This window comes from Cataglyphis hispanica, chromosome 19 (assembly GCF_021464435.1).
Source record: "Cataglyphis hispanica isolate Lineage 1 chromosome 19, ULB_Chis1_1.0, whole genome shotgun sequence".
NCBI classification, from domain to species: domain Eukaryota; kingdom Metazoa; phylum Arthropoda; class Insecta; order Hymenoptera; family Formicidae; genus Cataglyphis; species Cataglyphis hispanica.
Window position 1 is genome coordinate 4,412,559 of NC_065972.1, and position 17,834 is coordinate 4,430,392.

The 17,834-nt window shown below is 33.4% G+C and overlaps 1 protein-coding gene across 2 annotated transcripts in view; it reads right to left on the reverse strand.

The window, feature by feature from the left end:
- The window catches only part of LOC126856623 (small conductance calcium-activated potassium channel protein), a 168,508-nt gene that overhangs the window by 12,750 nt on the left and 137,924 nt on the right, over positions 1 to 17,834 (reverse strand). For both annotated transcript variants that reach the window (XM_050605306.1, XM_050605305.1), the window contains exons 6-10: positions 9,578 to 9,999; positions 6,003 to 6,138; positions 3,714 to 3,824; positions 287 to 414; positions 101 to 170 (exon numbers count right to left, since the gene is read on the reverse strand). In XM_050605306.1, the coding sequence (XP_050461263.1) occupies positions 101 to 170; positions 287 to 414; positions 3,714 to 3,824; positions 6,003 to 6,138; positions 9,578 to 9,999 (867 nt within the window). The remainder of the gene's footprint in view (positions 1 to 100; positions 171 to 286; positions 415 to 3,713; positions 3,825 to 6,002; positions 6,139 to 9,577; positions 10,000 to 17,834) is intronic.

Here is a 17,834-nt window from a genome sequence, read left to right on the forward strand (position 1 = left end):
TAATCCCGTTCAATCCCTATTTCTGGGATGCTGTTGCAATATTCCATCAGACTTTGCAAGCGGAAGAGCGGTTTCCCTCGTTAGCGTTGATGATCCTTACCTTGGCCATGTCCGTTATAGTGTTGGCGTTGTCCATCAATTTGCGCTGATCCATTTTCACCTTTCTGAGTCTGAAATGTCGATGTATATGCGAGGTGGAATTATGCGATTATGTGTACAGTCTATATTAGTGTAGAGTCTACTCTACACGGTATTTCGCAACCGAGAGTACGGAATATCGACTTACGCATATATAGCTAAGAGGAATTTCCGCTGATGGGTCCGCACGCGTCCAGGATTGACGCGCTTTACCAAACGGGTGTGTTTGTAGATCAGCCACGTTTCCCGCAACACATTCGCCGCGGCGTTCTTCAACTGCAACAGAGCGGACCATTTTTGTCAATCCATTCAACGTCAGCTGACTCTTGTCAAAATCTCTCTCTCCTCTCTCTTTTTGAAAGTTTAAAAAATTTTTGTTTTGGACGTTGGCGATGAAAAGATCTTATCTCCTATGAAGGATTATAGTTTCGCTTACATAAGATGAAATAATATGGCCAAGCAGCATTCATGAATTTTTAATTAAAAATAACCACACGGTGCGGGATTATTCAAAATATATTCGCTAAGTAAATATTATACGGTGCCATTAATCGTGTAACTTGTTAGCTATGACAGTATTCACTATGTCACGGTTAATTAACCCTTTCAAGATTGCGGAGATAATTTGTCTCGAAGAGTGATTAACGATCCGTTGATAGAATATATATTTTCGGATTATAACATTATGTTCTCGCGCGCTTAATGAGAAAACTTTCTAATAAAAAATTTACGCAAACTTTTAAATTGTCAAAATTATAGCTCTTATTTTCCCTTTCTCGGAAAAATTGATGCTTGTTACAAAATGTCTACGGTCGAGAAAAAAAGGGTTTCGAGGATTTGACATTTGTTTTGTTACCGCTGAAACCAGATCGATTTCGCTTATGCAATGACGCGAAAAAAGCGATATGCAACCGAGGGTTAAAGCGGCGTAAAAAGACTCGTCGATGCGGTTATGTGTATAGTTCTACGTTACCACTTCTTGATATTTGCAAGGTTTATAAATAACGCTGGCTAATAATTATTTCAGTAGCCAGTATGGTTGAAGGCTTCGATCTAGAGGTGGGGAGAAGCGATCGTACTTATGTTCACTGCTAGACATACGACAAATTTCAATTTCATCAGAAATAGAATCAACATCTTTAATTAAAGATGTTTTTTTTTTGCAATGTATTGAGGAGAAATACTTTCGAATATCTTGAGATCTTTGAAGAGCACGATGGAATAGAAAAATTTGGGTCTTCATGAATAAGAGATTGCGAATCGCTGCGTATTAACGTTTTACTTGTGACACAAGCGATCGATTGTGTCATGATTTGCAACGAGTGACCGATGGTTTCTTTGTGAAAAAGAAAATAACATATAACTGATAGAGAGTCCACTTTTCCGGGATCTATATTTTTAAATTCTAAATAATTAACATCTGAATTTCTCGAACCTGAAAGGACTCGCAAGTTTTTTATCTCTCTTATACTCATTTTTATGTATTTTTATTTGTGTCATTATATCTTTTAACTTTTAAATTTTAATGGCAAAGCATTCTTCAAACACAAGTTCCGTAAATTCTCAACTTTTTAATTCTCCGCTCAAGTTCCAAACTTGTTGCAGAAGTTGAAATTTAAAATTAACGAAACATGGCGACGAATTATGACATCCATTCTTGTTACGAAACGTTCCAGAAATGTCAAAATTTTTTGCGCAATAATCAAAAAGTTACTCACAAGTTCAAGCAGACCTTTTATTACCGACTCTACAATTTACTCGCCGAGAGTTGCCTTTTATTTTTTTGAAAAGTTTGTTAAGATTAAATCGATCGACATCACATTCCTTTCATGATGACAATGATACATTAACTGACTTCCTCGTCTCAAGTCTCGACCTATCATCCCGATAGACGATACGGTGATACTATCTACTCTGACAGGAGCGCTTTCTCTTATCCTCATATGAAAGTATGTTTGCACTTAAGTCCTTGAACTTCAACGGACTATCGGATTCAGAATCTTTACACATTTGACATAATGCTTGAGTTTATAAATTAGTATTAGGAATTTTTTTATTTTTAGATCCTTTTATATTTGTATTTCCTTTTTTATAAATTTATCAAAGAAACTTTTTCACGCGTGTGATGTTCACAGCTTTTTCACTTACTTCGTTCTTTGATCCACTGTCTCGAATATCAAGTATCGCGATGTCAAAGTTAAGAATTCAGATTGAAAGCCTGTTTTGCCTAAAGGTCAAAGCGACTTCGTCGACCGACTTTATGCAGTCTGCTTATTTCCGAAGCAATCTTATTCGCAGTGAGACACTTTCTTATTACGTGGCTCAACCGGAAAATTACGTCGCGCTATATATGAAGAGTGATATCCATCACGCTCTCTTTACGTGCTTAATTCGTTTCTTTGCCGAATATTATCGAATGTATTCGTGCCTCGGAAAAACCCACCTTACGATAACTATTTCTTTTTTTTTTAACAAACTTTGCACTTTTGAATCTTCCAGACATATCATCGCAGTTTATAGATATTGTTGACAGGAAGGAAAAAACATCAAGAATCTATTCTTCAAGTTGAAGAAAATCTAACTGGATTTTCCTTTTTTTGAAATTCTGCAAATTACAAATTTTAATTTCTCTGTGTATTTTATTAAAAATATTGCAGGATGCTTATCGCGTATGTAAATCGATCATCAAAAAATAGCGTTAAAGAAAATTTAATATAGCATCTCCTTTTATATAACTAATATCTTGATATACGCGTAGATAGCGTCACTTTAGAAACTTATTACTTGCTATGCATATCATTAAAAGTTGTTACCCTCTTTAATTCAGAAACTTGTGCAGACCAACGATGTAATAACGTAACATCATAGTTGATTATTGCAGCAATAAATATTTAATTCCGATATTTGTAAAATTTTCAGGTAAAAGGAAAATCCTTTGCGTTATTTAACTTACTACTTAAACAAAGGAAATATTATTTTATCATCATGTTATATAAATTCAATTTAAAATTTTTCCTATTTTTCAGGGATTATTTTTTATCGGATTTAGCGATGGTTAAAATATCATGTCATGTGAGAAGAAAATTTTTCATCGGCAAATAAAAAAACTTGAAACAAATATCTCGCCACTTAAGGCACTTGCAAGTTCAATGAATATTTAAGCAATGAAGTTTCAATTGCAAAGAAGTTGTACCTCATAATAAATGTCTATCTTTTGATTGTCGATCGATGTAAAAGCGATGAAGTATATTATATAAGCTAAATAAATTAGTATAGACTAAAGGCACTACTGCTCTCTGTGTGAGCCGAACATTTTCTTTACCAAAATAAAAAAAATATAGCTTCTATTATGATTTATATTCCATGATATTCGATTAAAAAGGATTTCCGCTGTATTTTGCAAAGTTTTTTTATTACTTTAAAATTTACGTCACTAGACTGAAATAGCATCGCAAGAATGTTTTGCTCTACGACAGTATAAAAAATTCTTCTCTGTCATATTAAAACTACTACGTAAAGGTTATCATTAACGTAAAGGCCTTGTAATCCTATGGATAAAGAGCCAGTGGTCTTACCCTTTTTGTCAATTGCGTATCCATCATGAAGTTATGGACGTGCTTCTCCGCCCGCGTAAGTTCGAGCTTCCTGGAAACGACTGCCACCAGTAAAGCGGTGCATCCGGCGCCCTAAAAATATGAAAAAAGAAATATTTTTTGCGAGCTTCTCCCACATGAAACTTGTATATTTTAAAAACTTTTGCCCCTTCTTCCTAGCTTCCAAAATTTTTCAATATCTGGTTTTCGAAGATCTAATACAATCGTTAAATTTTAATTGTACAATTTCGTCGACTAGTTTTCAAACCGATGTCAAGATAGTGATAATTTAAATAAATTTTTAATTAAAATTTTTGTATGAACAAAATTTATTTTTAACAAGACTGATTTTTGTCTTATAATTGTACTATTAGTTTTGCAATTTTTTTTTTTTTTTTCTTAAGTAACATCAGTTTTTTTCATTTATTTTATTGCCGGACTATCTGTTTCGTTGGAAAATAGGATTTTTCACCTGAGATTGCCGTTAAAAGTTAACAGCCAGCATCCGAGCAATTTCGCGCAATTTACGCGACGCAACCAGCGCATTAAAAGGGCACATGAAAGGGGGAGAGAGAGAGAGAGAGAGAGAGAGAGAGAGAGAGAGAGAGAGAGAGAGAGAGAGAGAGAGAGAGAGAGAGAGAGATAGAGAGAGAGAGAGAGAGAGAGAGAGAGAGAGAGAGAGAGAGAGAGAGAGAGAGAGAGAGAGAGAGAGAGAGAGAGAGAGAGAGAGAGAGAGAGAGAGAGAGAGAGAGAGAGAGAGAGAGAGAGAGAGAGAGAGAGAGAGGAGAGAGAGAGAGAGAGATGAGAGAGTGAGAGGTGAGACTGAGAGATGGAGTGACCATCGACTGGATTCGGCAACACGTTACGGAAGTTTACCAGGAATTGGTTGGCATCTCTGGAATCAGCCATGCGTTGATTACCGGCTCGGAGATAGTTACGAATTAACGGAGGAGTTACGGATTAACTCTTGCGGAAGTGCGAGTGAGATGCCGAACGGAAGGAAGGTAGGTGCGTGTGACAAGGAGGAACGCTTTCTCCGGCATTCCCTTGGGAGCGAATGGACGTGACGTTTATTGTGTCCCCCGTTGCCTTTAATTACACAAACGGCGTGTGACTGTGTTAAACGAATAGTGGGAAACAATGTGTAAATCATGAACGATTTGTCATCTACTATGGTACCAAATCTCGCGATCGATCGCTCGCTCGCACGTTTCCTTATTACGGGTCGTTCGGCTCTGTAATAAAGCCCCACTCGGGCGTGGTGCTTAATGCGAGTTACATCGAGTTACATGCCTGCGGAGTTTCGCGAACATACGGACATAGTATATCGTGTCTCGTAGTTTGCGGTAACCTTGATAAAGATTAAGGACAGTGGCGATTGGTGATGTCTGTAATGTGATGACTGTAGCCCGATGAGTTTGGTCGGAATGATTATTATATATTCAGAAAGATCTGCATATTTTTTTGGTTTCTTGAGAAGGAAAGATACACTGTAAAAAAATTGACTGAAACTTCAGACAAAGTGGCTGCATTTTTTTTTTTTTGTAAAGGCACTGTCTGAATTTTCAGGCACATTTTAATTTTCAGACACTCTTCTGAACTTTCAGAAAAACGATTCTATATAAATGACAGATTGTCCAAAATTTTTTTCAAATATTTAGACTTTTTAGAAATTATATTAGAAAAATAATTTTATTTTTTTTTTTTAATAAGATAACATTTTTAAAAAAATTTTTTTAAAAATGTTATCTTATTAAAAAAAAAAAAATTGACTGAAACTTCAGACAAAGTGGCTGCATTTTTTTTTTTTTTTGTAAAGGCACTGTCTGAATTTTCAGACAGAATACTGTCTGAATTTTCAGGCACATTTTAATTTTCAGACACTCTTCTGAACTTTCAGAAAAATGATTCTATATAAATGACAGATTGTCCAAAATTTCTTTCAAATATCTAGACTTTTTAGAAATTATATTAGAAAAATAATTTTTATTTTTTTTAATAAGATAACATTTATAAAAAAATTTTTTTAAAAATGTTATTAAAAAAAAATAAAAAATTATTTTTCTAATATAATTTCTAAAAAGTCTTTTTTTTAAGAATACTCTTTCACTCTCTCTCTCTCTCTCTCTCTCTCTGTCGCAAAATTTTATCGTACATAAATATCTGCTCGGAGACGCGTTATCGTGTATGATCGTCAATGATCGATATTGATCATAAGCGACGCTAGGCGATGGGAAAAAATTTGCGAGACGGTTTATGTCCTGCTCTTACCATCATCCCGGTGGAGACGGCTATACCTCGACCGCAGTATGTGTTGGGCACAATGTCGCCGAAGCCGACGCTCAGGAAAGTGATGGCGATGAGCCACATGGCGTTGAGGAGGTTTGCGTGTTCCTCGTCGTGGAACCTGTCGTGGCAAAGCGACAAGCGCATTATTTCAACGATGATGAATACAATATTTTGCTTTTATGAATCTTTAATATTTCTTTGAAACGCGTTTCAGGTCAAATAATTTAGTTTCTGGAATAACTTAAAAATAATTTTGAATGACTTAAATGACTCAAAAAAAATAAAAAAAATGCAGTTAAAAAAACTTCCTATGAAATAATTCCTTCTCATTCCCTCTACTAAGAAAAAAAAAAACTATATATATATATATATATATATATATATATATATATATATATATTGATACAATAAAAAAAAATTTTTTAATTTAGATTAAAAAATTATTTTGAAACATCTTTATATATTTGAATCTTTTTAGTATTATTTGAAAAAAATATAATTTCTAAAAATCAAATTTGCTCTGGCCCTTTTTTAATAGCGACTCGGTATATCTATCTTGTCCCGCAGCTAGCGCTTCAATCTTTTATACGTAGGATAAGCATGAGGGCAACTACGGCAAGTTGGGGCATGAATGATAGCGTTATTATACCCCCGTGAGATTCATTATCGAGCATGAGGAAGATGCGGGCAGCGTAATCTGCGTCGTAAAGTGCTTTTAACGACCGCGTTACACGGTTCGGTCGATGTTACACGGTTTCGTTTTCGTTCGCAACTTTTAGGGTCTCGGGTCGAGGCTTTCAATTTTCGTCGATATCTGCGAGTCGACTCGGTTTCGACGAATTGGAATCGTTGCAAATGGTACATCGATCGTATTAAAAAATTCAGTGTTCTATAATACGTCCTGTTCCTTTTCCTCGTCCGGGAAAGATGAGAGCATTACGAAAATATTAAAGGCCAATGTAAATTTTTCATAAGTTTCAAAGTAACAACGATAAATATTTCATTATCGTAACGAGGGCCGATTGGCGATAAAGAAAAATCGTCCGTGACGAGAAAAATTAACCGCGTGACAAACGGGACCTCCTTCGATTTTTCTCGTTCATCTTTCGTAAAATTGATCGTTCACGCTTGATGCGTCGAACAATCCATTCCATGAAAAGACTCATGGAATTGGATTATTCTCGTAGCAACATTGATTGCATGAGTGATTGTCGACCATGTACCGTGAAAATCGCGTTACTACCGTGGAAATTTGCGCTGTCACGTAGTATATACGCGAACGCATACTGAATAAAATACCATTCGGATTTCACGACAATTTCCGACCCCATAATCCGAGCGTGAAACTGGCCGCGGGGCTCGTTTACGCCGATACGAGAGCAAAATTATCAAAATTGATCTTTTAATTTTCAATGCTCATGCAAATACACGACCGTAAATTCAATAATTTTCTATCATTAGTTAGCTTATGTTAGCGTGTAATGCGAGGTCATTCGAGGTTATCATTATAAAATAAATAAATTAAATAATAAAAAATAATTTTCAAGAAGATAAATAAATAAAATAAAATAAAATAAATTTAAGGAAAATTTCACACAATGCCTACATATATTATATATATATTATAATTTAGAATAAAAATAATAATTTAATAAAATTAATCTAAAAAAATTTTAAGATAAAAATATTTTTATTTATGAATGAAATAAATTGTAATAAAAAAATGTAAACCAATGATAAAAATTAATGACAATATGATTTATTGTACAATTATATAATAGACAGAATTGTGACACATTTACATATCATCAACAGTACAAGAGAAATTTAAATAAATTTATTTGACGCAACCACTTGTTGGGAAAGCTTTACCATAAATATCAATATCACGCACGTATACTATTTATTGAAAATAACTGGATCACCAAAAAAATATCCAAAAATTGAAACCTTTTTTCATAAATATCGTTTGCCAAACGGAATTTTTCACGCAGTATCGACGATATGCGCATATTCATCCAACGTCAATGGAAACAGTGTCGAAAAGTTGAATTTGTTCCTACCGTTATCGGAACTATTATCATAATCGATTATCGGAAAAGGTGGAACGCGATAAATCAAACGTAAAAGCGCGCACGATTTCAATGATCGCCCGCCTCAAGTGAAACAAATGAAATAGTCGATCGCGAGTTCGGGGAATCCCCTCATGGCCGAAGACTCGCCGGATGCCGGACAGGCAAAAATCAACATTAGCCGAGTGATAAATATTTCAATTAAGCGCGTGGGTAGATGAAAGCCCGTCCATTAAGGAAAGAACCGGGGGGGGGGAGGGGGAGCGGGTTTATTGAGACGATGGATAGGAAGAATCTTCTCCTCGCTTCTCGAAGGCACCTGATTCGCGATCTCCTTGGAAACAGCTATCAGCTTCGATATTGCCTGGGCAAAGATTGATTATTCCTGAAATCGCGACGCGGCTATTTACGGGGAGAATTTAATTATCAGCCGGTCTCTATAGGAATCACTAAATTCCAACGGCGATCGTCAACGAGCAACCCCAATCCGAGATCGCATTCCCCTACTTTCCTCCCTCTTCTCCCGCAAGGATACCGAAATTTATGATTATGTTCGCGGAGATCTCGCGACGGATGGACGCGCCATTAGGTCATAGATCAATCATTGCAAACAAATGAGTCGTGTCCATTCAACTGTACACGATTCCAAAATGCATTGTCAGTGTTTCTCCTTCCGCTTGTTAATGGATCGTGTGAATAATATGGAGCAACCGCTGTTACTTTACTAACATAGCGAATGCAAAAGAGAAATAAAACCGTATTCTAAAAGCTTGAATACCGGAAAACAAATCGAGAAACTAGAAAAAAAAGAAAACGAGAACGAAGGAAAAAATATTGATTATTTTAATCATGACAATAGCTGTAAAGCCATCGAATTTAAATTTGAGAAATCTCAACTAGTTAAACTTTGTACTAGATAACAAAAATCTTTATCTTAAGATTTAATTATGGTCGTATATCATACAATGCACTGAAAAAAATATATTAAATATTAAAAATTTTTTTTAATTAAAAAAAAATTATTTATTCAAATACTTGCAGAAAATTAGTTATTTCAATCAAGCAACAAATATATTTGAATCGATAAAATATAAAATAAAAGCAAATGCTTTTATTTGTAAATAAAAGAAAGAATTTGTTTTTTTAATCTTTATTATACTAAATTACTTTCTTTTAAAAAATTTTTAAATTTTGGCTGCTTGTTTGAAAAAACAGGTTTTTTTTATTTTAATAAATAATTTTCTATCTTCAAATATAAATATTTGTTATTAAAATTTTAAATAATGTATTTTAAAAATTATAATTCTTATTACATACAACTAATAATTTATTTAATATTTTTGGAAACAAAATATATATTTATTTAAACAAAAAAATAAAAATTAACGAAATATATTTATTTGATAAAAAAATCTTTTATTTTGAGTGTATTTAACAGTTAAAAAACTTTATATAATATTTTATAAGTAATATATATACGCTTACCTTTCGCACTGTCGCAACGTCCATGAAGCGATGATCCACAGGGAGACCATGAAGACCAGCAGCACCGTACCGGGACAGATGGTCATCAGGGTCTTGAGGACGAACCTGGTGTTAAAGTTGATGCGATTCAAGGCCCCTATGCTACGCGACGACGCGTCCGTGAAAAGCTTCGAGTGTAGCAGCATCACGCGACAGATGAGGTAGAGCCTGAGGAACATGGGCAACGAGAGGGTGACGTCGTACGGCACCCACTTGGAGCCGATGTCGCCGTTCTTATTTGCCAGCTTGGTCGTCCACAGGAAGTAGTACTCGCCCGGAATCGGGTGAATCGCACAGATCGCCAGCTCCACCGAGATCTGTGCGATCCGCTGCCAGGTCATCGCGATCCGCCAGTCATCCGCGCAGTTATCGATCATGAACAACTGTCGTCCAACACAGAAATTGACAGATCATGTACATATACATACATACTTCTCATCAACCAAAGTATGTCGTGTCTGATGCTGTTCAGCGTCGACAGAGGCTTGTGTTTAAATCGCATACGATTCTTCCAACGATATTCAGATACTATCACTTATTTCTTCAACTATTATGTATTATAATATTATTATGTAAGAAAAAATATAATAATGTTATACATATATTACAACATATATAATTAAAAAAAAAAATTTATATAATTTTTTTAAAGTTTAATTAATTTTTATCTTTTTTAATTTCAAAAATATTGATTTATTATTATTGCACATAATATACATATAATAATATTATATATATATATATATATATATATATATATATATATATATTATTATATGTATATTATGTGCAATAATAATAAATCAATATTTATATATATATATATATGTATATATATATATATATATATATATATATATATATATATATATATATGTATAAAAAATTAAAAATTTGAAAATATAAATATGTTTTGAAGATAAAGAAATCAAATATTGATAAATAATTTGCGAGATATTATAATAATAATATTATAATAGCGCAAATTATGCGATTATTTGATTATATTATTTATTTCAAAAATTTCAAAACATTTAAATTTTCTAATGGATTTTTTTTTGACAAGCTTTTAATAATAAAAATACCACAGAGATTAATATAGACAATTATAATAATTATTAATCATTGGGATCTTCATTTGTTCAAAATTATACGTTATATTGAAAAAAATCAATTACATCCGTTCATTTCGCGCGATTGCCGAGCAAATATAAACAAACGAATAAATTAATTATGCTGGGCTGTCGCGTCATCAAAGCGATTTTTGAATACATGTGCTGATATCGATCGCGCAAAATTACCAATCGAGATCAAATAAGCCCGCGTATCCCGTTATATGAAAGAGCTCGTCTCTTTGAGAGCATTCGATTAATATGAATTCCAACCGCCTTCCTCGTAAACTTGATTAAAACGCTACAACACATACACCATTGTTTATCGTCTATCTCGCTTACGTGAAGCCCGCGTAGTTGTAATCGTACACACGTCGCCGCCATTTCGGCAACAAATCATCCTTAACTCGGTAACGACCCTGCCAGATCTAAACAACTCGTGCTTATAAAGGCTCCCATGTTACACGAGACACGTATCGTGCAATTTGTCTCGTATCGATGCCACATATTCCTCATGAAATGGATCTTTAGATTTTTACTATCTATTTTACTTACTTTTTTTTATTATTTTTTTTACTTTCTTTTTTTACTCCTCGATTCTTTCAAATATTCTAGCAGATTTTTACTCAGAAATCTTTCATTTCACAGAATCTTGATATAGTGAATCTAAAATTCTCTTGGTATCAAAAATCGTGATGTGTGTGTATGTGTGATCCTATGTATTTGATTAGTGCTGCACGAAATCCAAGACAAAGCAATATTCGTAAAAATATTTTATTGATATTGAAAATTTTCGGAAACTTAAATCTTGTCTTGAGTGAATCTTTTGGTATCAAAAATCTCTCGTCTTGTATTGTCTTGTCTCAATTTTACTTAATTTTTATCTAATATTAAACAATTGTTTAAAATAATATTTAACAATATACAGAGTGCTAAATTTCAAATGTAACAGGCCGAATATCTCGATAACTAAATGAAATATCGAAGTTCGATATTTTTTAGATTGTATTGTTTCGAGACTGATAAATTTTGATAAAGATTTGACTCTGAATAGATTTGTCAAAAAGAAAAAAAAAATGGATCTCGATATTTCATTTAGTTATTGAAATATTCGACCTGTTACATTTGAAATTTAGCACCCTATATAATCTTTATAATATATAATAATTTAATTTTGTTAATATATGTACGTGTTCTTATTTATTAAATAAAATTTTTTTAAATTTATATACAATATTGTCATTTTTTCTTCATTTAATTTATACACAAATACATATTTTATTTTATTTTTGTTTTTTTAAACCAATAATCTTGACAATCTTAGTCTCGATATTATCTTGATAACTAATTAAAAATCTTATCTTGATATTTCGTGCAATCCTAATATTTGATTGAAGGTTTATTAATTTTTTTGTTAATTTTGTAATTTCTTGTAAATGATCATAGTATCTTGATATCAAAATCCTTTGTTGAGTGATCGCCGAATGTGCTTGCAACATCATAAATCATGTCTCGAGTTTTTCCCGTCCAACATGCAGCGAGTTGGACCTCAAAATTTGAAATTTTGCCGTTCTAACAATGGGAGTTGTGTTCCGTCCTAAAAGTCCGGAGGATCCTCAGCGGAATACGATACATCCATCATCGCGCGCTCTTACATCTTGGCGATAACTCGTGGCCTGATACATCGCGGATATTTTGCAGCTCGTATTTCTCGTCCGACGCGAAAGATACAATCCCCATCGCCCCCGGCGTTCTGAATGGATTAGTATAATGCAGTGCAAGTCCATTTATCCGGAAGAATAATCCGATAGAGATAGAGGAGATGAAAGGAGAAGGAAGAGATAGTTTTTTATAATAACAGAAGGAAAAATTTACTGTATTGGGAAAAACCGTAAGGAAAAGAGAGAGAAAGAGAGAGAGAGAGAGAGAAAGCGCGCGCGAGAGAGCGAGAGAGAGAGAGAGAGAGAGAGAGAGAGAGAGAGAGAGAGAGAGAGAGAGAGAGAGAGAGAGAGAGAGAGAGAGAGAGAGGATCTTGCACGATACCAACAATTTATGGCGACAAAAATGTTATGAGGTTTAAAAGACTAAGAGTAATGTCAGATTTAATATCAATGATTTATGAATCCATAAATCTACACATGGTAAATCCTTTTATTTTCTTAATCTTTGCAGTAAAGATATGCAATATTACGATATCATGTGGAATAAAATTTTTTTTTATAAAAAAACTTATAAAAAAACTTATAACAAACTTATAAGTTTTTATAAAAAAACTTATAACATATTACAGATGCTTTTATGACGTAAGATAGCCAACGGAATTTTGTCAAAATTTAATTTAAACTTAACCTAAACCTAACCTAACCTAAAACAGATAACATTCGTTAAAATAATAATTTTGTAAAACAGAATTTCTTTTTGCCGATAATTTATTATATTATTTCTATATATTTATGTAAAATTTTATCCATCATATTATTTTTATTATTTTGATAAAAATCGAGAAATCATTAATTTAAATATTTATTACCCAGATTTGGTAGAATTGAATAAAATTATTTTCTAACATTCAAGGATATAAAAATGTAATGTAAATTATTTTATGCGCAAGATCCCTGTGCTAGAGATTTGACGTATCAGTAATCTGTGACAATTACAGAGATCTGAGCAGATTTATGGAGCACAAAGTATGTATATATAGAACAGGAAGTAGACAGAGAAGACAAGGATGAGAAACTCGTGCAGATGACATCGATCAGAACAACGATATCTCCTGTGGGGGAGATCCATTCTCCTTGTAGCGTCAGGTGAATCTCGGCAAATCTGCGCATGCAAATCTTTGATAAGCGACAATCAACAGGTGCTGAAAGGTCAGCAGGCCATTAGGCTCTTAGCCAGCCGTTGTTGCTGCAAGATTGCGTGCGCCAGGTTTGGTGTAGCCAGGCTGGTCATCATCGAAAATGTTTCCGCTCCAAATGTTGCCGATCATAGACAAGATGTTCAATAATTCGCCATAGTTAAAAGTGATTTTAAATAGTTTTTCGCGAATTTCGAAACTGATAAATGATGGGTAGCAGATGGACGATTTATCGTTTGCTTAAATTCGTGTGAGTTTGAACTGTTTCTAATTCGAATTTCAGACGCGCAAGATATTTGTTGCTAGATAATTTATGACAAATAATCGGATACAATAAGTTTGATCAATAGTTCACCATGGTTAAAAGTGATTTCAAATAATTTATCGCGAATTTATCTTTGAAACTGATAAATGAGGGACGGATAATAGATAAACGATTTATTGTTTGCTTATTAAATTCATTTTATCTGTTTCCAATTCGAATTTCAGGCGCGCGCAAGATATTTGTTGCTAGATAATTTACAACAAATAACGGCTCGCTTTAAAGTTTTCTTTTTTTAATTAACTTTGCGAATTTTAAATATCTATTAAACTAACTTTGTAGAACGCGTAGGATAGTCTGGTATAAATGAAAAAGCGCTTCATTCTCAAAGACTGATTATTTTCATCCAAACATGCAAATTGGGTTCTGTAATATTTGTAAAAAATTGTAAAATTGTAAAAAATTTACAAGTGAATATACTATGAAAAAAACTTCAGACAAAATGTCTGAAACTTCAGACATTTCAGACATTTTGTCTGAAGTTTCAGACATTTTGTCTGAAGTTTCAGACATTTTGTCTGAAGTTTTAAACATTTTGTTCTGAAATTTTAGATATTTTGTCTGAAGTTTCAGACATTTTGTCTGAGGTTTCAGTCAGTTTTCTTGCAGATAGATATATCTGAATTTTCAGACACACAGACGCATTTCAATTTTCAAATACACTTTTCTGAACTTTCAGAAAAATGATTCTGATGAGACAAGATTAAGACAGATTGTCTGAAATTTTTTTCAGACCCAGATTTGAAAATTTCAATAAAAAAATGTGCATAAATTTTTAGAAAATTTTTGACAGTGCACAAATAAAGTTTTATTAAAATCCCAGGATTTCCAAATTTCTATCTCATGAAAATAAATCCCAGGACTTGCTTCCTTTTCGAATCAACATAACAATCCTCATTATCGCAACGCAAGGATATCACGGCAATGTGGGAAGGCGAATGAAGGAGAAGGAAGAGGAGAAGATGATTCCGATATATCACGCTGAAATTGCATCGCGCGACAACTGCGAGCTTGACGAGAGAACGTTTTTCCGGCACATTGAGTCGAGATTATCCGTTTGGGATACGCTAACGGATGTTGGCAGCTATCACATCTTTCTTTTTCACTTCGTGATCGGCCTCGATATTCCACTGGTGGAGAGATTCACAATAAAGCCCTGCTGATCTGCCATTCGAGATTAACCCGCGCTCAGTTTCAAGTGAAATTGACACGAAACATGCGCGCATCACAATGAGACAGATTTTCTTATTTATACAAAATAAAATATAAATTTATTTCTCGAAAACAAATCTCTCTCTTTCTCTTTTTTTCTACTATGGTGCGATTAAATCGATTATGCGCGATAAAAGCAAGAAAAAAAAAAAAATAAATAAAAAATTTTATTACTTAGTATTTTATATCAATAAATATACTGACAATTATATTAACTTATTGATAACTTTAACAAAAATTTATCTGTCGTAAAAAAATCCAATGTTAAAACCTTTAAAATTGCGATAAAAGATAAAAGCAAGATTTGAAAAATTGAAAAACTCTTGGCAAATCTACGATACATTCGTCTTTTTCTAAGAAAAATTCAAACTTTTACTTTTTCTCCCATTATTCCTGTATCAGGTTTACACTTTTATACGATAATTCGTTCCTTCAGAATCACCCAGAGAAATTGGATGCCAAAGTTACACAGCATTTCTTCTTCGCGGTTCGCTCGGTATATAACGGGAGTCTTGGATGTGAAGACTTGAAAGACGGTCATAGCGTCAATATTTGAGCTGACGCTTAAACGTTCCAAGCTTTGCGCGGCTCGTTTCGCTGCCAGCCATTGGTATCTCATTAAGACGACTTCCTATCAGACCGGAAGCAAGCTCGGAAGAGAGCTCAGCGGAGAGACTTCCTTTCGCCGGATATTATAATGGATACTTATCGGTTCTCTCTCTCTCTCTCCCTCCTGCGATTTCAATCATTTTTTTCGAGCTATTGTATCGAGATCATCGGATAACTTCTTAATCCAATAATATTAAATTGAAAATTCTCTGATTATTTCTCGTTTGTATTAAAAATTGCCGAGTATTAAAAGAATTACAAACAATCCCGGTATATATTCAATACGTCTTCCGTGCAATCTTGACAATGCAAGCTGAAACTTTTATTTTAAAAGAGAGAGTCACAGAGAGAGAGAGAGAGAGAAGAGAGATCTATTCGCAATTTCCGCAAAGATTTTTCCTACTATAAAGCGAAGAAGTTAGAATAAAGATTTCGTGGCTTTGCCAAGACAAGTGTCTCGTTGCAAATTTCAAGTTACTCGACGTTCGCGCGACATTATTTATCGATCTAAACCGAAAGGTCGTTGCATATTTATTTGTTTCGCGAATACGTCGTTATTCATTCAGTCGCCCATGGTTTCAGAGATTCAAGCGCCACCTATCGTGGGCCCGACCGCACATAAATAATCCGCCATTGGGATGATCGTCGAAGCTAGCGATTTTGCGCGTCGGCTAGATAAATTTTAATCGCGCATAAAATTTAATTGGCCCTTCATTAGTGGCGCGTTAATATTATCTACGAAATTGTGTATATATAATTATCCGATTTCCGGCGATCTCAACGGACGGTCTAAATGAAGGGAATGTGAAATTTCGCGATCACTGAAGCGTAATGCCTGTTTGAAACGATACTCTCGAAAACGATTCACCCTAATTATCTGTCCCGATCGCGGGAATTTAATTTGTTTATAATTACATTGTAAAAAAATTTTCTAAAAATTCAGACACACATTTCTGTCTGATTCTTCAAATCTAGTAGTGTCTGAAAGAAATTTCAGACGATCTGTCTTAATCATCAGTCATTTATCTGAAAATTCAGAAGAATGTAAAAATTGAAGTATGTCTGAAGATTCAAAGTGTACCTGCAAAAAAAACTGCAGACACCTTGTCTAAAGTTTCAGTCAAATTTTTTTACAGTGTGTTCACTTGTAAATTTATTACAGAATGCAATTTGCATGTTTGGGTGAAAATAATCAGTCTTTGAGAATAAAACGTCTTTTTATTTATACCAGCCTGTCCTACGAGTTCCACAAACTTAGTTTAATGGATACTTGAAATTCGCAAAGTTAATTGTCGTTAAATAAGAGAAATTCAAAATTAGCCGTTATTTGTTATAAATTATTTGGCAACAAATACTTTGCGCGCGCCTGAAATTCGAATTAGAAACAGATAAAACGAATTTAAGCGAATAATAAATCTGAACGTTCATCTGTTACGTCCTATTTATTAGTTTCGAAGTTAAATTTGCGAAAAATTATTTGAAATCACTTTAAACTGTAGCGAGCTATTGATCGAACATATTGTCAAATCTACGATTTATTATAAATTATCTAGCAAAATATATCTTGCAAGCCTAAAAGTTAAAAGTTTCAAGTTAGAAACAGTTTTTTACAGCTGTATTTACAACTGTTTATAGCTGTTATATTGTACTTCTTTGTATTCAACAATTTATAGAGATATGAGCAATAATATAATTTGCATTATAATTATGATTATAATTATGACAATAATAATGTGCATGTGTATTGTGTGTCTTCAAACGTAAAGAATATTTTCCGGTGAATATATAAATTTGTATGTAAATTTAATAAGATGGAAAAACAAGACATTATTAAGTTTTTAAACTTTAACAAAATCCAAATTATTAAAAAAAATCTGCTATTATATTTTTAATATTTTATATCTTTAATTACCCGAAAAACCGTCATTTTATCGATTTTTGTATAACGTGTAATAAAATTACACAGCAATCGCACGAGCGAATGGATAGAACAGCTTCTTGATTTTTGAAAGAATTGGAGCGATGTGATCTTTACATTCTATTTAAATTCAATGGATTTAACGTCCAAAGTTTTCTATTCTATTGCTACAATTGTAATACTTTGGG